At 44.2% G+C, this 21,847-nt stretch overlaps 1 protein-coding gene across 1 annotated transcript in view; it reads left to right on the top strand.

Moving 5' to 3' along the window:
- Window positions 1–6,838: 6,838 nt before the first annotated feature.
- The window catches only part of AEBP1 (AE binding protein 1), a 64,832-nt gene continuing 49,823 nt past the window's right edge, over window positions 6,839–21,847 (top strand). The window contains exon 1 of the mRNA XM_060787684.2: window positions 6,839–7,353. Coding sequence (XP_060643667.2) covers window positions 7,125–7,353 — 229 coding nt within the window. The 5' untranslated portion in view covers window positions 6,839–7,124. The remainder of the gene's footprint in view (window positions 7,354–21,847) is intronic.

The raw sequence follows: 21,847 nt of genomic DNA, 5'->3' as shown, positions 1-21,847 counted from the left end.
CCCTATGACCAACAAAAAATACTGGAGGTCTTTGGGGAAAATTCACCTTGATTTGGGGGAGTTGTAGTTCACCTACACCCAGAGAGCACTGTGAACCCAAACACTGATGGATCTGGACCAAACATGGCACACATACCTGATATGCCAAAATTTGATTACTGAAGGGGTTTGCGGGAAACTGACCTTCCTTTCTGGGAGTTGTAGTTCACCCCCAGCCAGAGAAACGGTGACCTCCACCAATGAGGGACCTGCTTCAAACTTGGCAGGCAAAACCCCCATGACTAACTCAACCTACTGGAGAGGTTTGAGGGAATTAACTCACCATAGTGGGAGTTGTAGTTTACCCTACAGCCACAGCGCACACTGAACCGCACTGATGATGCATCTAATTGATAATATTATAATGTAATACAATATAATAATAATGATGATAATAATAATAATAATAATGTAATGTTTATTTGTGGGATTAACATAACTCAAAAACCGCTGGACGAATTGCCGCCAAATTTGGCCACAAGACACCTACTAACCCAAGGAGTGACCATCACTCAAAAATATTGATTTTGTCATTAGGGTTTTGTATTTGCTGGGATTTATAGTTCACCTAAAATCAAATAATAATAATAATAATAAACCTTTATTTATACCCCACTAACATCTCCCGAAGGACTCGGTGTGGCTTACAAGAGGCCGAGGCCAAATACATCAGCAAAACAACAACATAACAAATACAACAATAAATAAACTCATAAAACAAAGCAATAAACATTAAACGATAGCAATAAACATTAAACAATAATACCACAACGCAATTAAAAACTATGGACGGGCCAAATGTAATGATTAAAAATTTAAAAAATGCTGGACATGACCAGGTGAAATGGAAGAGAATTTTGACCTCCACCAATGATGAAATTGAACCAAATGTGGTGTACAGAATTCCCACGACCAACAGAAAACACTAGAAGGGTTTGGTGGGCATTGACCTTGAGTGTGGGAGTTGTAGTTCAACTAAATCCAGAGAGCACTGTGGACTCAAACAATGAGGGATCTGGACCAAACTTGGCATGAATACTCCATATGTCCAAATATGAACACAGATGAAGTTTGGGGAAAATAGACCTTGACATTTGGGAGTTGCAGTTACTGGGATTTATAGTTCACCTACAATCAAAGAGCCCCTTGATCCCCACCAATGATAGAATTGGGCCAAACTTCCCACACAGAACCCTTATGACCAACAGAAAATACTGTGTTCTGGCATCTTCTGGCACCCCCTCGCGACCCCAGGGTCCCGACCTCCAGGTTGAGAAATGCTGCCTTAAGGCCATCCAGTCCAACTGCCATCTAGCTATAGATATAGATAGACATAGGATTCACACACAACACACACACATATATGTATATGACAGATATAGTATCCTAGATTTGAAAGGGACCCCTAAAGAAGGACAATTATATGTTGCATGTTCCAGAGTAGGCAAACCAGACAATCTCTACATAAACACCGACAAAGAAACAACAAGAAATGCTGTTTAACCACAAGCATAAAGAAATTACACAGATTAGAAACCAACACTTTCTCATTACTTTATTTTCCAGGTCAACAAACTGGGCCACAGCAACGTCTGGCAGGGGACGGCTAGTATGATATTATAATTATATATTTTATATTACATGTAATATTACTAATAATATTACAGTATAATGGTATAGTACAATAAAGTAATATACAATAATATACAATATACAATAAAGTAATACTAATATTGTGCTATGATAATAATATAATATATTATATCCCAGGAGACCTCACCTCTGAGGATGCTTGCCATAGATGCAGGCGAAACGTCAGGAGAAATGCCTCTAGAACATGGCCCTATAGCCCGAAAAAACCCACAAGAACTGAATATAATATATTGTATTTACATATTACTTGTAAGCCGCTCTGAGTCCCCTTAGGGGTGAGAAAGGCGGCATATAAATAAATAAATAAAGTAAACGTGTCCAACATAACAAACTTTAAGTACTGATGGAGTTTCTCGGAGTTAACCCGGCATGATGTGAGTTGTAGTTAATCCACAACCTTCTGCATTTTGTACAATTGAAAAATGCCTTTTTCAAATAGCCTGGGCAATGCCTGGTCCCCAAGTGAGTATATTATAAATCGTAAGTGACTCTCTTGTAAATATAATTGGTCTTAATAATTGCCAATTCAAGATCAAACAGGGACAGATCACAGCAAATCTATTTCCCACGAGTGGTGCTTCCATTGATTGTTTGTTTTGGGGAGAGTTTTCAGGAAAGAGGAAAATAACTACAGCCAAATATAGAACTGGTCCCTGGCACATTAAAAAGGAGGGAAAAATCCTGATTTCCCACCACAAATAGCCTGACAAGCATTGCTGTATCCCACACAGAGGCAGCAGATAGGCATTCTGCAGAAACTGGTCTTGCAATTTAGTTCAGAATGCAAAAATTACTTCTATCTTAATACTGCTAGATGCACATTTTATACATCTCACTGCCCTTTTACATCCTCATTTTAATAACACATTCCCTTCAATTTTTGCAATGTCGAAGTGGCTGACCTATTTACAGCAGAAAATAAGCAGCCGGGAAGAGATGCCTATCCTTTCAGCAAACCCACTGCTTTCTTTCTGAGTTGTTGTGAGTTTTCCGGGGTATGGCCATGTTCCGGAAGCATTCTCTCCTGACATTGCACCCACATCTATGGCAGGCATTCTCAGAAGTTGGAAACTATGTCAGTGAGGTTTATATAGCTGTGGAACGTCCAGAGTGGGAGAAAGAACTCTTTGTCTCTTTTAGATAGGTGGGAATGCTGCAACTGGCCACTTTGATTAGCATTTAATAGCCTGGCAGTTTCAAGTTCTGGCTTCTTACTGCCTAGGGGAATCCGGCACAGGTTAAACCCCTGTGCCGGCAGGACTGAAGACCGACAGGTTGCAGGTTCGAATCCAGAGAGAGGTGGATGAGCTCCCTCTATCAGCTCCAGCTCTTCATACAGGGACATGAGCGAAGCCTTCCACAAGGATGATAAAAACATCAAAAAAATCATCCAGGCGTCCCCTGAGCAACGTCCTTGCAGACGGCCAATTCTCTCACACCAGGAACGACTTGCAGTTTCTCAAGTCGCTCCTGACACGACAAAAAAAAGGGGGGGGAATCCTTTGTTGGGAGGTGATTAGCTTTCCTTCTGTTGATTCTTAGAGCCGTTTCCCCTGTTCTCCATCAAGGTTACTAGTTCTGGATATATGTTTCACCACAAACAAGGGCTTTGATCCCTAGTGAGGGTCAGGAGGAGAGAGAGAGAAAAAAAATCAGAAGTCAATTGTTGCTCTTGCTCTGTGCCACTCTTCCTCCTCCAATCCCCATTCCACTATTCAGTGGGAAAGTGACTTGAAAAGAGGAGGAACACAGTTCTAGCTTGGTTCCTGATCTCTCTCCAACAGACCATTATTAGTTTTGCTGGAACTTCTTATTTACGCAGCTAATTTCCCCGGCTGCCCATGTTCTCCAAACCTTGCCATCAATGTCTATACCAGCAATGAAGAGCCATCTCATATGGTAGGTTGCACAACCATCCAATTAATGATGTAGCGTGCAGGGAAATTATAGCCCGTGATTTTAATGTGGCCAAAATGCACAGCAAAGCAGTCTTTGCAAATGGATGTGGCTTTGAAAATTATACGAATGTGGCTGGTTCCATCTTAGAAGGAGACAGTCTGTGTTGAACAACGTCTCCAAGGAATTAACCAGATGCTCATCGGCACCTAAAGAAAGACTCTGAATGGGAGGCATGGGTGTCCCATGGTGATATAGAAAGGAGAGAAGCAGCTCTTAGTCTGATCAGGTTTTGGTGCGTGGATTTGCCAGCATCTTCTGTTATGAGTAGGCAGCGGTTTATTGTCGAAGGCTTTAATGGCTGGAATCACTAGGTTCTTGTGGGTTTTTTCGGGCTATAGGGCCATGTTCTAGAGGCATTTCTCCTGACGTTTCGCCTGCGTCTATGGCAAGCATCCTACCTCTGAGGATGCTTGCCATAGATGCAGGCAAAATGTCAGGAGAAATGCCTCTACAACATGGCCCTATAGCCCGAAAAAACCCACAAGAACCTAGGTAGCAGTTGATTTGAAGGGCTTCCTTGACTTACACATGAGTATATACAGTGGGAGGATTTAGGTGAATATTTGGTATGTCACACATGGAATTAATGATTCACCACAATTAGAGAACTGGATTCGAATTTCCTATTTCTGTTTTTATTTATTTTTGTATCACTTTGAAACCCATAGGACTCCAGAGTGGAGAATAAGACAGGACTTATTTGTTTGTGTTGCCTTTAAAATAATTCATTGTGATGCCATTTTGTTGTAATGCCATTTTATGGGTTTTTGTGGCTTTAGTGCAGGCCTAGGCAAACTTTGGCCTTCCAGGTGTTTTGGACTCCAACTCCCACAATTCCTCAGGCCCCTTCCTTTCCCCCTTAAGCAGACTCAGGGCGGATTCCAACATTCAGATGCAAGATAAACATTCAATGCCTTGAAACAATGAAACACAGAGAGATAAAAGGAAAGGCTTGTCCATCATTTCCAGCTCTGGGGATGGTGCTTATCTCCATTTCTAAGCTGAGGAGCCTGCATTGTCCGTAGACACCTCCTAAGTCATGTGGCCAGCATGACTGCATGGAGCGCCGTTTACCTTCCTGCTGAGGCAGTACCTATTGATCTACTCACACTTGCATGTTTTTGAACTGCTATGTTGTAACGAGCTGGGGATAACAGCCCCGTGGATTCAAGCCACCAACCTTCCAATCAGCAAGTTTAGCAGCTCACCAGTTTAATCCATTGCACCACCGTGGCTCCTTGAAAAGAAGGAAAAACTTCCTGACAATGAAGAGCTGTTCAGCAGTGGAACTCTCTGCCCCAGAGTGTGGTGGAAGCTCATTCCTTGGAGCAGGCCCGTAGCCAGGATTTCGTTTCGGGGGGGGGGGGGCTGAATTTTTTTCAGGGGGGGTTTGGGGGGGGCTGAGTTTCAGGGCGAGGCTGAGTCTGAGTGAAAGAGGGTCTAGCCTAGCAAACCTTTTGTATCATTACCCCAATACCTCCATGCATATGGGATATATTGAGTATGGTGATCAGATCATGATATGAATAAACATAACAGTTTAAATAACGCACCAGTAAGGCCTTGGAGCCCCCAGTGGCGCAGTGGGTTAAAGCACTGAGCTGCTGAGCTTGTTGATCGAAAGGTCGCAGGATCGATTCCGGGGAGCGGCGTGAGCTTCCGCTGTCAGCCCTAGCTTCTGCCAACCTAGCAGTTCGAAAACATGCAAATGTGAGTAGATCAATAGGTACCGCTCCGGTGGGAAGGTAATGGCGCTCCATGCAGTCATGCCGGCCACATGACCTTGGAGGTGTCTACGGACAATGCTGGCTCTTTGCTGGCTCTTTGGCTTAGAAATGGAGATGAGCACCACACCCCAGAGTCAGACATGACTGGACTTAATGTCAGGGGACTACCTTTACCTTTTTTACCTTTTTAAGGTCTTTTCGTGAACCACCATGAGAATTTCGGGGGGAGGGGGGCTGAAGCCCCTCAAGCCCCCCCTCCCCCCCCCCCCCCCCCCCCCCGGCTACATGCCTGCCTTGGAGGCTTTTAAACAGAGACTTGATGGAGGGTGCTTTGGTGGTGCATTTCCTGCCTGACAGGTTGGAGTTGGTCCTTCCAAATCTATTATTCTGTGATTCTATGAAATGCTCAGCTTAGAGGTGCTCAGTAGTTGGGTTTGGTGGTGTAGAGGTTTATTTCTTTCATTTCAAAAGCACTGCATAAATTAGTATCAAACTGGTAAAAATAGAAGGAGCGCAGGCAGCTAAATATCATTTGACCAAAAACGGGCAACAGCAATGGCATTGTCTGTAGCCTCCAACAATTCTTCCCAGGCATGTAGCCGGGGGGGGGGGGGCCTCGGGGGGCTTCAGCCCCCCCCCTCCGAAATTCTCATGGTGGTTTGCGAAAAGGCCTTACTGGTGCATTATTTAAACTGTTATGTTTATTCATATCATGATCTGATCCCCATACTCAATATATCCCATATGCATGGGCGTATTGGGGTAATGATACAAAAGGTTTGCTAGGCTAGACCCTCTTTCACTCAGACTCAGCCCCCTCCCAAAAAAACTCAGCCCCCCTGAACCCCCCCCTGAAAAAAATTCAGCCCCCTCCCCCCCCCCCCCAAACGAAATCCTGGCTACGGGCCTGATTCTTCCTCTGTACATGAGGCAGGGCATAGTGGACAAGCATACAGATTCTTTTAGGTCGTGCCATTTGTCCAGGTTGCCTTTTGTTCTGCCTACTCCACTTCTGAGTCTGTTCAGGGACTTTCAAGTTGCCCATTCTTGGTTTTCCTGCCTGGCAGATTGGGGTTGGGCTGGATGTCCCTTGCAGTCCTTCCAACTCTATTATTCTGTGATTCTATGAAATGCTCAGCCTAGAGGTGCTCAGCAGTTGGGTTTGGTGGTGTAAAGGTTTATTTCTTTCATACCAAAAGCACTGCATAAATTAGTATCAAACTGGTAAAAATAGAAGGAGCGCAGGCGGCTAAATATCATTTGACCAAAAACGGGCAACAGCAATGGCATTGTCTGTAGCCTCCAACAATTCTTCCTCTGTACATGAGGCAGGGCATAGTGGACAAGCATACAGATGCGGAGTTGTCTGTTCTGCTCCAGTCACACAACTCTGTGATTCTATGAAATGCTCAGCCTGGAGGTGTTCTGCAGTTAGGTTTGGTGGGAGAGAGCCGGGGAAAGATCAGGCCCGACGGGAGCTGCCTTCCTTGCCTCGTACCCGATCAAGGGGCGACCAGTCCGTCGGGGAGGGGAAACTCCTTCTTCGGTGCTTGAGACGCCCCCTCCCTCCGGTCCTAGAGGGCGGTGCTTTGGGCTGGGAGGGGAGGGGACCCCTTAGAGCCGCCGTCCGAGGGAAGACGAGGCAGCCTCCCTCTCCGAGAGTCCCTTCCAGGCTGTCCCAGAAAGAAACCCGCCTCTCCTCCATCCTCCATCCTCCACCCGTCGGGGAAGGCAACACAGGAGGAGATGGTCGCCTCGTGGCCCTCGGGGCTGCTGCTGTGCCTCTTGTTGGGGCTGTCCTGTGGCCCCCCACGACCTGGCCCCGCCGAGGCGCAGTCCGTGCTCAGCGACCACGAGATCGAGGAGTTCCTGAAGGGCTTCCTAGGAGAAGGCGAGGAGGAGGAGGAGGGCGGAGAGGAAGGCGAGAAGGCGGCCCCCGGCCCCCCCGAAGAGAGGGACCCCCGCCGGGAAGAAGGTGAGCCTCTCCGCAGGAAAGAAAGGCTTTCCCAGCCTCTGTCTCGCTTTGGCCCTGGCGCCTCCAGAAGGATGCTCGAGGCAGGCATGAAGGGGGAAAGGGAAGGGGCTGAGGCTGTCAGGAATGGTGGGAGTTGAAGTCCAAAACACCTGGAGGGAAGGATCAAGGTTGCTCATGCCTGCTAGAGCACTTTTTTTGTCCTGTCAGGAGCGACTTGAGAAACTGCAAGTCACTTCTGGTGTGAGAGAATAGGCTGTCTGCAAGGACGTTACCCATGGGACGCCCAGATGTTTTGATGTTTTACCATCCTTGTGGGAGGCTTCTCTCATGTCCCTGCGTGAGAAGCTACAGCTCACAAATGGGAGCTCACCCCACTTCCTGGATTCGAACCGTATTTATTTACTGTCGAAGGCTTTCATGGTCGGAATTGCTGGGTTGTTGTAGGTTTTTTCAAGCTATATGGCCATGTTCTAGAGGCATTCTCTCCTGACGTTTCGCCTGCATCTACCTCTGAGGATGCTTGCTATTACTTACTTACTTACTTAGGCGATCCCTCGTTGGACGAGTAAGATGGTCTTCCATTATGGATTTCCTTGTGGGTCCGTATGTGGCTGTGGAGCCCTATTCTTGCTCTGCATCTTCTTCCGCAGTGGGGGCATTGGTTTCCAGGTGGAAGGCGGTCCCGGTCGGGGTTGGCTTGACGCGCCTTCCTCCTGGCACGTGCCATGCTTGCTATAGATGCAGGTGAAACATCAGGAGAGAATACCTCTAGAACAGTGGTTCTCAACCTGGGGTCCCCAGATGTTTTTGGCCTACAACTCCCAGAAATCCCAGCCAGTTTACCAGCTGTTAGGATTTCTGGGAGTTGAAGGCCAAAAACATCTGGGGACCCCAGGCTTAGACCCACTCCTCTAGAACATGGCCATATAACCCGAAAAAACCTACAACAACCCGATAATTATTTATTTATCGTGTCAGGAGCGAACCAAAACAGTTGTATTGCATTAAAAATCAAACAAACAAAACACAAAGTTTGCAAGCTTGGCAGTTGATTAAATGTCCTTTGACCAGTATCTGGCCACTTGGAATGCCTCTGGTGTTGCTGCAAGAAGGTCCTCCATTCTGCATGTGGCAGGGCTCAGGTTGCATTGCAGCAGGTGGTCAGTGGTTTGCTCTTCTCCGCACTCGCATGTCGTCGATTCCACTTTGTAGCTCCATTTCTGAAGGTTGGCTCTGCATCTCGTGGTGCCAGAGCGCAGTCTGTTCAGCGCCTTCCAAGTCGCCCAGTCTTCTGTGTGCCCAGGGGGGAGTCTCTCATTTGGTATCAGCAATTGGTTGAGGTTCTGGGTTTGAGCCTGCCTCTTTTGGACTCTCGCTTGCTGAGGTGTTCCAGTGAGTGTCTCTGTAGATCTTAGAAAACTATGTCTAGATTTAAGTCGTTGACATGCTGGCTGATACCCAAACAGGGGATGAGCTGGAGATGTCTCTGCCTTGGTTCTTTCACTATTGGCTGCTACTTCCCGGCAGATGTCAGGTGGTGCAATACCGGCTAAGCAGTGTAATTTCTCCAGTGGTGTAGGGCGCAGACATCCCGCGATAATGCGTCATGTCTCATTAAGAGCCACATCCACTGTTTTAGCGTGGTGAGATGTGTTCCACACTGGGCATGCATACTCAGCAGCAGAGTAGCACAGTGCAAGGGCAGATGTCTTCACTATATCTGGTTGTGATCCCCAGGTTGTGCCAGTCAGCTTTCGTATGATATTGTTTCTAGCACCCACTTTTTGCTTGATGTTCAGGCAGTGCTTCTTGTAGGTAAGAGCACGGTCCAGAGTGACTCCCAGGTATTTGGGTGCACTGCAATGCTCCAGTGGGATTCCTTCCCAGGTGATCTTCAGAGCTCGGGATGCTTCTCTGTTCATGAGATGAAAGGCACATGTCTGTGTTTTGGATGGGTTGGGGATCAGCTGGTTTTCCCTGTAATAGGCAGTAAGGGCACCTAGAGATTCGGAAAGCTTATGTTCTACCATCTCAAAGCCCCCTGCTTGAGTGGTAATGGCACGATCATCAGCATAGATGAAACTCTCTGTCCCTTCTGGAAGTGGCTGGTCATTTGTGTAGATGTTGAACATGGATGGAGGAAGCACGCTCCCCTGAGGCAGGCCGTTCTTCTGTTTCCACCATCTGCTTCTCTGGCCGTGGAACTCAACAAAAAAGCTCCTGTTTTGTAGCAGGTTTCCTATGAGGCGGGTGAGGTGGTAGTCCTTTGTGATATTATACATTTTTCTCAGGAGGAGGCGGTGGTTCACAGTATCATAGGCTGCTGACAGGTCTATGAAGACAGCTCCTGTGATCTGCTGCCTTTCAAAGCCATCTTCTATGTGCTGAGTCAGCATGCAAGCATGATATTAGAGTTGAGCCTACCTATCAATAACAAGGGCAGCATGGTAGCATTCCTATACATGGTGACAATGAACACATAAAGTGGATTTGTAAAAGTGCTAGCTAGTTAAGTTATTTTTATTACTCCGCTTTGTAAAGTGTGTAGGAAAATAGCACAAACTTGTTATTTGCTTTTCCAGGGACTAGAACACAAGCCAGTAGATTCAAATGACGAGGAAAGCTATGCCATTTGGAACCAGCTATCTGAATGCAAGCATCCCTCTGGGCTGCTTTAAGAGCATGCCTGCCCCCAAGTCTTTTCTTTTGTACCATTCATATTTCTACACTCCGTCCTTCAAAAAGTGGTTTGGCTGCACAAAAAAATTCCATGCTTTGTGGCTTGGCCACAGTGAGAACACTTTAGAGAACTGTGTCTCGTTGTTGTCTCTTGATAGCTCTTGAATTTATGATCCCCATGGGGATGGAGTAAGTGTGTGTGTGTGTGTGTGTGAATGTGCATGTGTGCATCAAGCAGGAAGGAGAGGCCCTCGAATGTCTGCTTCTGTGACAGCTTGCAAATGGTGTATTCAGACAAATGGCCAAAGGTATGAAGCTCAAAATCTTCTTTCATATGAAAGCGGGACCTTTATTATTTATTATTATTTATTTATTTACAGTATTTATATTCCGCTCTTCTCACCCCGCAGGGGACTCAGGGCAGATTACAATGCACATATATATGGAAAACATTCAATGCCATTTAGACATATATAGACAGACACAGAGGCAATTTAACATTCCATCTTCATGAGGATATGCCCAATTCCGGCCACAGGGGGAGCTGCCGCTTCACCATCCACTTGTGACATCGGGTCCTTTGATGGAGTACTTCCTCATTCTTTTGCACGTTGCTGGAAGGTTTTATGGCATCGTAAAATAGTTAAATTAGTCTCCCTGCATGAAGCGGTACCTAGATTTCCTTTACAGATGCAACTGTCTTTGGGGCTGCATAGGTCAACAGCAAGCTAGACTATTAATGGTTGGAAGCTTACTCTGACTCGGGCTGGTTCGAACTCATGACCTCTCTGTAAGTAGTGATTTAATGCTGCTGGCTACTAACTAGCTGTGCCACAGCCCAGTCCTTTTAGTTGCACGCCTGTGTTTACTTTCCTTGGAAAGAATTGCATTGAGCCCAGTAGAGTTTCCTTATGAGTTGACATGTCTAGGATTGCATTGGTTGGGCCTACTTGAGGGACCGCATTTTGGACTTTATTGGCTAAAGCCAGCACCTTGAATTGTGCCCAGAAACAATCTGGAACCCTCCCTGGATTCCTGTGCCCAAATGTAATGGAAGATGATGTCCTGCTGCCTTTACGAATTAAGCTTTAGCTGCCAGTTCATCAGCCTCTACAGATCAAATGGAGTTGATGATGAAATCTTGTCCCTCATCTCGTGTCTCAGATGCAGGAGGAAGGCTGGATCTACACTGCCATATAATCCAGTTTCTGATCCCAGATGATCTGCTTTAAATTGGATTATATGAATTTATACCAGACATGGGGAAACTTGCAGACAGAAATGTGGACAGTGTAGACCAGGCATGGACAAACTTTGGTTCTCCAGGTGTTTGGAACTTCCACAATTCCTAAGAGCCTCAGGCCCCTTCCTTTTCCTCCTCAGCTTCTTAAGACCAGGCATGGGCCAACTTGGGCCCTCCAGGTGCTTTGGATTTCAACTCCCACAATTCCTAATAGAGTATTAGGAATTGTGGGAACTGAAGTCCAAAACACCTGGAGGGCCCAAATTGGCCCATGCCTGTCTACACTGTCATATAATCCAGTTCAAAGCAGATACTCTGAGATCAGAAACTGGATTATTTAGCCATATAGATGGGGCTGAAGTGGGAACATCTAAGAAATCTGATGCAAAAGAGAGATTAAAAACTCAAGAAGTGTAAAACAAAAAGATGTGATTTCTCAAATGAGCTCAAATATGTTTTCACTGGAAATATTTGTATAATCTCCTTCAGGAATGAGGGAAGCCATACAAATACTGCCAGATTCTTTTTTTACATCAGAACAACATGTCTCAGGGCAGACCTGAAAGAAAAGGAATGCTTGGTATATTGCTTCACAACTGTGGGAAAAACTCATGGTGACTTGGAAAGGAGGCCATTGCTCCTTCTTTCCGGGAGGTCATTGCTCCTCCTTTCCAACAATGAATGAGAAACACAGAGGATGGATGTGTGGGAAGAGAGAGACACTATCGAGAAGTTCTGCATGTCCTGCTGGTCTGCTACTCCGACAGTGATGAGAGACAGCTCCACTGGAAAGGGCAAACAAATCATCTTCCTGGACCAAATGTTAAGCTGGTTTGTAGCTTTTTGTCCAGTGGGCCCAAGCACCACAAATCAGAGCTGTGGTGTCCTCACTCCCACAGGCCATGGAAAGACTCAGAACTTTGGAATGAGGCTGCGGCTGTCTGTGGGGCTGTGCGATGACATGATGCTTACTCAGTAGTCTTCTCTTACAGATGAAGCCTTTGACTCACAGAGCAAGCCTTCTACCCATGCACTAGAGCTCCATATGTGGTGGAACAAAGGCCAGAAAGACTTTCATTTTTTCAGAGCATGGGGAGTATTTTTGGAACCATAGTTCCCAGAATTTTCCAGCCAGCATGGCTGTTTCTCAGTGCTGGAGGTAGCAGTTTAATAATAATAATAATAATAATAATAATAATAATAATAACAACAACAACTCCTCTGCAAGGAAGTAGATAAAACAGTAGATCATATCCTCAGCTGCTGCAAGAAGATCGTGCAGACAGACTATAAGCAGAGGCATAACACTGTTGTTCAGATGATTCGTTGGCACTTGTGCCACAAATACCATCTGCCTGAGACAAAAAACTGGTGGGATCACAAGTTGGAAAAAGTTACAGAAAACAAACATGTCAAACTACTCTGGGACTTCCGAATTCAGACAGACAGAGTTTTGGAGCACAATACTCCTGACTTCACCATTGTGTTTAGAAAACAGAGTATGGATCGTCGATGTCGCAATCACGGGTGACAGCAGGATTGAAGAGAAACAACTGGACAAGCTGATATGATATGAGGATTTAAAGATCGAACTGCAAAGACTCTGGCACAAGCCAGTTAAGGTGGTCCCAGTGGTGATTGGCACACTGGGGGCAGTGCCTAAAGACCTTGGCCTGCTCTTAAACACAATTGGCGCTGACAAAATTACCATCTGCCAGCTGCAAAAGGCCACCTTACTGGGATCTGCACACATTATTCGTGGATACATCACACAGTCCTAGACACTTGGGAAGTGTCCGACGTGTGATCCAATACAACAGCCAGCAGAGTGATCTTGTCTGCTGTGGACTCATCTTGATGTGTTTCAAATAATAATAATAATAATAATAATAATAATAATAATAATAATAATATCTCAGGCAGCATTTGAAAACAATATACATTGATAAAATCATGATCTGTCAACTGCAAAACGCCACCTTACTTGGATCTGCACGCATCATTCGAAAATACATCACCCAGTCCTAAATGCTTGGGAAGTGTTTGACTTGTGATTTTGTGATACGAAATCCAGCATATATATTTTGTTTGCTGAGTCATACAGTGACAAGAAGTAAGCATCTCCTGATTTCCTGGCTGCAGTCTGCATCTGCAGTAATCTTTGCTCCTAGAAATACAGTCTGTCACTGCCCCCACTTTTTCTCCCTCTATTTCCCAGTTGTCAATCATTCTTGTTGCTTTTTTTGATGTTTAACTGCAACCCAGCTTTTGCGCTTTCTTCTTTCACCTTGATTAGAAAGCTCCTCAGCTCCTCCTCACTTTTGGCCATCAAAGTGGTATCATCTGCATATCTAAGGTTGTTAATGTTTCTTCCAGCAATTTTAACCCTGGCCTTGCATTCGTCAAGCCCCGCACATCGCATGATGTGTTCTGCATACAAGTTGAATAGGTTGGGCAAGGGGATACAACCCTGCAGTACTCCTTTCCCAATCTTGAACCAGCTTGTTGTTGCATGGTCAGTTCTTACTGCTGCTACTTGGTCCTTATACAGATTCCTCAGGAGAGAGGCAAGGTGATTTGGTATGCCCATACCATCAAGAACTTGCCACAATTTATTATGTTCCACACAGTCAAAGGCTTTAGAATAGTCAATGAAACAGAAATAGATGTTTTTCTGAAACTCCGACTTTCTCCATTATCCAGCATCAGGATATTGGCAATTTGGTCTCTCGTTCCTCTGCCTTTTCTAAACCCAGCGTGTCCCTCTGGCAACTCTCTCTCCATGTCTTGCTGGAGTCTTCCTTGCAGGATCTTGAGCATTACCTTACTGGCATGAGAAATAAGGGTTATTGTACACAAGTCTGAGCAGTCTTTAGCATTTCCGCTTTTTGGTATGGGGATATAAGTTGACTTGAACAGAATAAGCAATGTGAATTATTGAAAGAAATGTCTCTTGGAATACTGTGTTTCTGTGGGATATGATATCAAATCAAACAACTTGAACACAGTTCTGGCCCAACTTACCTGTTCGAACATATCTCTCTTTACAAACCTCTGAGGACTTTAAGATCATCTGGGAAGGCCCTGCTCTCGGTCCCGCCTTCGTCACAAGCACGTTTGGCGGGGACAAGAGACAGGGCCTTCTCAGTGGTGGCCCCTCGGCTATGGAACGTCCTCCCTAGAGAAATCAGATATGCTTCCTCCCTCTTGACATTTCGGAGGCAAGTTAAAACGTGGCTATTCGAGCAAGCATTTACAAATACAGAGTAGCTAATATAGGACACCGAATGACCTGACAATGGAATTGGACAATGCTTGAGAATAATTAGACGCTGATGTTGTTGTTTTTATGGCTTTTGTGATGTCTTATACTGTTTAATGTTTTTTATCTATATTATGTTTTATGTATACCGATTTGTTGGAAACCGCCTTGAGTCGCCAGTTGGCTGAGAAAGTTACAAATACAGTAAATAAATAAACAAACTGTTTTTTGCAAGATAAAGTTTTTGAATAGTTTTCATGTTGCCCTATTAGCTTTTGAAAGTCTCTGAAAGTCTTGAAAGTTAGGATACTTTAACTCTTTTCTTACTGTTTACTCTTTACAATTTAGTATGCCAAAGTGCTATAAAATCAACGTGTGTGTATATATATATGTGTGTGTGTTTTGCAGGGTGGAGTTATCTTTTAGCTTTGTGTATTATTCAGGACTTACATTCCAGTCTTAAGTAAACTAAAAGCAATGAGATTTCACAGTAACTGAGATACTGAGCTGTCAGCGACTTGCTACATAGTTGGGCCGTAGTCCAGAAACTCTTCTTTGCCTTGAGCATGTTCCTATCTTACAAGCTTGTTTTTTTCTCAGTGGAAAAATAGTGATTCATATGATTGTTATGAGGAAAATCACTGATATAGACTGATCTGTGCATATTTACTTAAAAGGTCAGCTGCATCCAGAACCACTTGTTACTGTGTGAATATTCATTAGACTTCCTTCGCCTTTGTTCATGTAGCATAGGAACAGTATACTGTAGTGGTTCTCAATCTTCCTAATGTGGCAATCCCTTAATATGTGCAGTTTCACATGTTCTGGTGACCCCCCAACCATAAAATTATTTTTGTTGCTACTTCATAACTATAATTTTGTTATTGTTATGAATCGTCATGTAAACATCTGATATGCAGGATGTATTTTCATTCACTGGACTAAATTTGGCACAAATACCCGATACGCCCAAATTTGTATAGTGGTGAGGTTGGGGGCCGTAGCCAGAAAAAAATTTCGGGAGGGGTTGAAATTGTGTGTATGTGTGTGTGTGTGGGGGGGGGGGGGGTTGAAACCTGCCTCCTAGTTCACGCTGAAGCAAAGAGCACAGGAGGGGGTAGAGCAGAATTCAATAGCCTGCAGCTCCGCCCCTGTCAACCACCTCCACCAAGTCTGGCCACCTTAATGAGAGCATTCAACACCCCCTCCCCCCCAACTTGGTTGCTTCACTACATCGGCTATTGCTGCAAGTAATGACAGTGTGAATAAATTGTCAATATTTGCCTGAGATAGTGCTTGCAGTTCTGGAGGGACTTGATTTTTTGCATCTCATAGACTTAGCAGGGGGATTTGGTTAACCAATTAAAATTCATGAGTAAACCAGTTTTTTTTAGTTTTTTAAAAAAAATCTGAAACATTTCAGGGGGGGGGTTGAACCCCTAAAACCACCCCCTCACTACAGGCCTGGGGGAGGGGATTGATTTTGTCATTTGGGAGTTGTAGTTGCTGGGATTTATAGTTCACCTACAATCAAAGAGCATTCTGCACTCCACGAATGATGGAATTGAACCAAACTTGGCACACAGGACTCCCATGACCAACAGAAACTTGGCACACAGGACTCCCATGACCAACAGAAACTACTGGCAGGGTTTGGTGGACATTGACCTTGAATTCTGGAGTTGTAGTTCACCTACATTCAGAGAGCACTGTGGACTCAAACAATGATGGATCTGGACCAAACTTGGCACGAATACTCTATATATCCAAATGTGAACACTGGTGGAGTTTGGGGAAAATAGACTTTTACATTTGGAGGTTGTTATTGCTGTAATTTATATTTCACCTACAATCAAAAAGCATCCTAAACCCTCCCAAAGATAGAATTGGGCCAAACTTCCCACACAGAACCCCCATGACCAACAGAAAATACTGTGCTTCCTGATGGTCTTTGGTGACCCCCTGAGGGGTCATAGAATCATAGAATTATAGAATCAAAGAGTTGGAAGAGACCTCATGGGCCATCCAGTCCAACCCCCTGCCAAGAAGCAGGAAAATTGCATTTAAATCACCCCTGACAGATGGCCATCCAGCCTCTGTTTAAAAGCTTCCAAAGAAGGAGCCTCTACCACAGAGAGTTCCACTGCTGAACGGCTCTCACAGTCAGGAAATTCTTCCTCGTGTTCAGATGGAATCTCCTTTCTTGTAGTTTGAAGCCATTGTTTCGAGTCCTAGTCTCCAGGGAAGCAGAAAACAAGTCGCGACCCCGAGGTTGAGAAAAACTAATATACTGTATTTCATTGAATCTAAGCTGCACTTTTTTTTGGAAGGGCATGACCTTTTAGAGATTGTAATCTTTTGAAGAACCAAAATCTTCATAACCTTTTGAAGAAAATGGCATTCATAGCCATTTGAAAATAATAACCTTTTGTATAACTATGATTTTCCAGAGGAGAGCAAAAAACTCATTTGATTAAAATCTTATTTTCAGTGGTATATATCCACATGAACTTATGCAAGGCGATTTGGCTTTTCAGTTGTTAGATTGATAGCCTAAATGTCTCTGATCTGTTAGGAACAGGGATTATGCCCATGCCCAAAATATTGTAGTTATTCAGAAGTTTTCAGTGCCCCAAAATATATCTACTCTCCCATAAAATGTCTTGTTTCAATATTATGCTCTCAAAAGACAAAAATAAAGTAGACTTTGTTAAAATTAACATATTTCATTTACTCACAACCTTAATATATTCATCATACAGGTTCATCACATGTCAATCCAGTTACAAATAGGTTTGAAGTAGTTTCTCTGTGCAGATAACACAGGGTATTGTTCTTATAATCAAGAGTAATGTGAGTTTGCTCTTAAGAGTCCAAAGTCTCCTGGCCTCTCTCTGTTTCTCATAGTGTTTCTCAAGGCATCTCTGTTTTCTAATATGGAGTCTCAGCTCAGAGTAGTCCCAGAGATGATCATGTGGTCTGCAGCCCCACCAACAACCTCAAGAAACATAGAGTAAAGGGAAAGCTGCATACTAAAACATACATATACAATACAGTAAGCAAACAGAATCATTGCGGAGGCTTGAAGAAGGTTGCTATTTCCAACAACTTTTTCCCATTTAAGGTGCTTCAAAAATGGCCTTTGCCATTTGCAAAGTGTGAATGTTGCATTTATTTATTTACGGCATTTATATGCCGCCCTTCTCACCCCGAAGGGGACTCAGAGCGGCTTACAATATACATTTTCATACAATATATTACATTATTAGCATAGTACAATATCAGTATTATATATTACTATATTGCACTCCATTAGGAGCCCCCAGTGGCACAGTGGGTTAAACCCCTGTGCCGGCAGGACTGAAGACTGACAGGTCACAGGTTCGAATCTGGGGAGAGGCGGATGAGCTCCCTCTATCAGCTCCAGCTCCTCATGCGGGGACATGAGAGAAGCCTCCCACAAGGATGATAAAAACATCAAATCATCTGGGCGTCCCCTGGGCAATGTCCTTGCAGATGGCCAATTATCTCACACCAGCAGTGACTTGCAGTTTCTCAAGTCGCTCCTGACATGAAAAAAAACAAGAACAAAAAACTATACCATTATATTGTAATATTATTAGTAATATTACATATAATGTAAATATATAATTATAATTATAATATTGTATTATTAGCTATTACTTAGATTCAATGCTACCTTAGATTTGCCATTTTCAGTCTTATCTCCAAGAGTAGAGGAAAAGGAGGAGTGCACTTTATGTTCAATGCTGCCTTAGAGTTGGTGCAATACTATATGTATGCTCAGAAGTAATTCCCATTGAATGTGGGGAATTACTTCTGAGAAAGTGATCTGGAATTTTAGTCGCAGCATTGCCCAGTATTGAGACTGAAAAGTATATTGTCATGCCAATGTAAAAATTGTTTGAAGGCAGCAGCCACAGTGGTGCAATGGGTTAAACTCTTGTGCCGGCTGAACTGCTGACCTGAAGACCTGAAGGTCAGCAGTGCGAATCCATGAGATGGGGTGAGCTCCTGTCTGTCAGCTCCAGCTTCCCATGTAGGGATATGCCAGAAGCCTCCAACAGGATGGTAACACATCCAGGTGTCCCCTGGGCAATATCCTTGCAGACAGCCAATTCTTTCATACCAGAAGCGACTCCAATTCGCCTCTGACATGATAAAAAAGTCCCTGAGTTACAAACACCTGACTTACAAATGACTCATAGTTAAGAACAGGGATGAGAGATGAGGAAGTGAGAGGTATCTAGCCCAAGGAAGGGAAATCCACTCCTGAAAGAGTTAACATCATGGGGAAAGAGTATCTCCACTGAAGCATTCTTACCAATCTTTGTTTCCACAACAAACCAAATCTTTGAGAATCCAATATTCAAAGGGACAGAAAGTGAGGTGAAATCTTTTGAACAGAGGCACAGACATCAGAACAATCATCGCAGGGGTGTTTCCCTATGCTATGCAAAGCTAAAAATATTTAATTTTGACAGGGCTTACACTTTAAGATGTGCATATTCTGACTTACATACAAATGTAACTTAAAAACAAACCTACAGAACCTATCTTGTTTGTAATGTGGGGACTGCCTGTATATTGCCAACAGTTTGGTTTTGGCATATCGTGCCATTTTTTCTATATTCACACATGAGCCTTTTCATTTCTGGGAAGCAAAATAAGGCTTTCTGCAATTTAGTTTGCTGTGGTTAGGAAATGCAGCATGGGTGATTTCATTGTGGCCTCACAGGGGCAGTGCACATGGTATCTCTGGCATGTCATCATCATCTGTTAGAATTCAGTGGGAGAAATGTGAAACAGGGTTGCATAACCGCTTCGTCTCGGAGAACCGCTTGTCACAATTGCTGAAGACTTGGTGATATGTAGTCCAATGTGGGCTAGGCAAAACTACGGTGAGGTGGATCTGTAATTAGTTAAATGGACAAACCCAGAGGGTGCTCACCAAAGCTTCCTCTTCATCTTGGAAAGAAGTGACGAGCGGAGTGCCGCAGGGTTCCGTCCTGGGCCCGGTCCTGTTCAACATCTTTATTAATGACTTAGATGAAGGGATAGAAGGCAGGATCATCAAGTTTGCAGACGACACCAAATTGGGAGGGATAGCCAATAGTCCAGAGGACAGGAGCAGAATTCAAAACGATCTTGACAGATTAGAGAGATGGGCCAAAACTAACAAAATGAAGTTCAACAGTGACAAATGCAAGATACTCCACTTTGGCAGAAAAAATGAAATGCAAAGATACAGAATGGGTGACGCCTGGCTCGAGAGCAGTACGTGTGAAAAAGATCTTGGAGTCCTCATGGACAACAAGTTAAACATGAGCCAACAATGTGATGTGGCGGCAAAAAAAGCCAATGGGCTTTTGGCCTGCATCAATAGGAGCATAGTGTCTAGATCTAGGGAAGTAATGCTACCCCTCTATTCTGCTTTGGTTAGACCACACCTGGAATATTGTGTCCAATTCTGTGCACCACAATTCAAGAGAGATATTGACAAGCTGGAATGTGTCCAGAGGAGGGCGACTAAAATGATCAAGGGTCTGGAGAACAAGCCCTATAAAGAGTGGCTTAAAGAGCTGGGCATGTTTAGCCTGAAGAAGAGAAGGCTGAGAGGAGATATGATAGCCATGTATAAATATGTGAGAGGAAGCCACAGGGAGGAGGGAGCAAGCTTGTTTTCTGCTTCCTTGGAGACTAGGACGTGGAACAATGGTTTCAAACTACAAGAGAGGAGATTCCATCTGAACATGAGGAAGAACTTCCTGACTGTGAGAGCCATTCAGCAGTGGAACTCTCTTCCCCGGAGTGTGCAGGAGGCTCCTTCTTTGGAAGCTTTTAAACAGAGGCTGGATGGCCATCTGTCAGGGGTGCTTTAAATGCAATTTTCCTGCTTCTTGGCATGGGGTTAGACTGGATGGCCCATGAGGTCTCTTCCAACTCTATGATTCTATGAGTGCATACCCTCCAACCTGACCCAGTTTGGCAGGGACAGCCCCAACTAATCCTCTGCCACATCGCTTTTTCAGCCACCTTGAAATGTCCCAGTTTCTCTCTGTTCCTCCCACTTTCCTCCGTTGTCCTCCGTTTACTTCTACTGGAGCAAACTGAGTTTGCAAAAGCAATTTTCACTCAGGCCCCTTCTTCACTGCCATATAACCCAGATTGCCAATCAGATAATTCACATTATCTGCTTTGAACTGGATTATATGAGTCTACAACTGTCATATAATCCAGCTCAAAGCCAATAATTTGGATTTTATATGGCAGTGAGGAGTGGAGAGGGTGAGTTGGGACCTGTTCTACTTTGTGTCAGGAGAGAATGCTTCCAGAACATGGCCATATAGCACGAAAAACCTACAACAACCCCGTTTCCTATTTACTTCTAAAGGCACCAGTTCTTGTCTGCTCTTGGAAACTAAGCAGTGCCAAACCTTGTTAATACTTGGAGATGAAACAACCAGTTTATACCAGGTGCTATAAGTTATATTTCAGAAAGGAAGTGGCAAAATCACCTCTGAGTATTCCTTTCCTAAGAAAACATCATAAATTCAACAGGGTTGCCATAAGTCAACAGACAACTTGAAGGAACATACCTTAACTAAATTCTGATGTTGCTTGGCTATGTGTATCCTGGTTTTCATTTGTGACATGTCTGAGAGTTTGTGAATGTGTAGATCTATACTTAAATGGTTGGGTAGGGTTCCATTTAAGATAGAGCTGAGCCATCATCTCATTGGCTATAACTTGTGGCCGAGTATGATTGTCTTCCAAGTATAGGGTCATGGCAGTGGGTCCGTAGTGACTATAGAGACCTATTCTTGATCTCATGTCAGGTTTGGCTTGATGTGCCTTCCTCTTGACTTGACACATTTCTCCCTTTTGCCCTCTATTTCTGCCTCTTCAAATTCCACAGCACTGTTGGTCACAGCTGACCTCCAGTCAGACACTTCCAATTCTCTGTGCCTATGCCACAGTTTTTAAGGTTGTCTTTAAGCCAATCTTTAAGTCTTTTTTCCTGTCCACCAACATTCTGTTTTCCATTCTTGCGTTGAGATTAGAGTAACTACTTTGGGAGACAGTGATTGTGCATTCATACAACGATGCATTCAGTCCATCGAAGTTGATGTCATAGAATCATTGCTTCAGTGCTGATGGTCTTTGCTTCTTCCAGAATGCTGACATTTGTCTGCCTGTCTTCCCAAGAGATTTGCAGGATTTTTTGGAGGCAACGCTGATAGAATCATTCCAGATGTTGAGTGTGATGCATGTAGATGGTCCATATT

Source organism: Anolis sagrei, chromosome 7 (genome assembly GCF_037176765.1).
Source record: "Anolis sagrei isolate rAnoSag1 chromosome 7, rAnoSag1.mat, whole genome shotgun sequence".
In the NCBI taxonomy this organism is placed as follows: Eukaryota; Metazoa; Chordata; class Lepidosauria; order Squamata; family Dactyloidae; genus Anolis; species Anolis sagrei.
The sequence above is the reverse complement of the archived record's forward strand: the minus strand, read 5'-3'. Positions and strand labels throughout refer to the sequence as shown.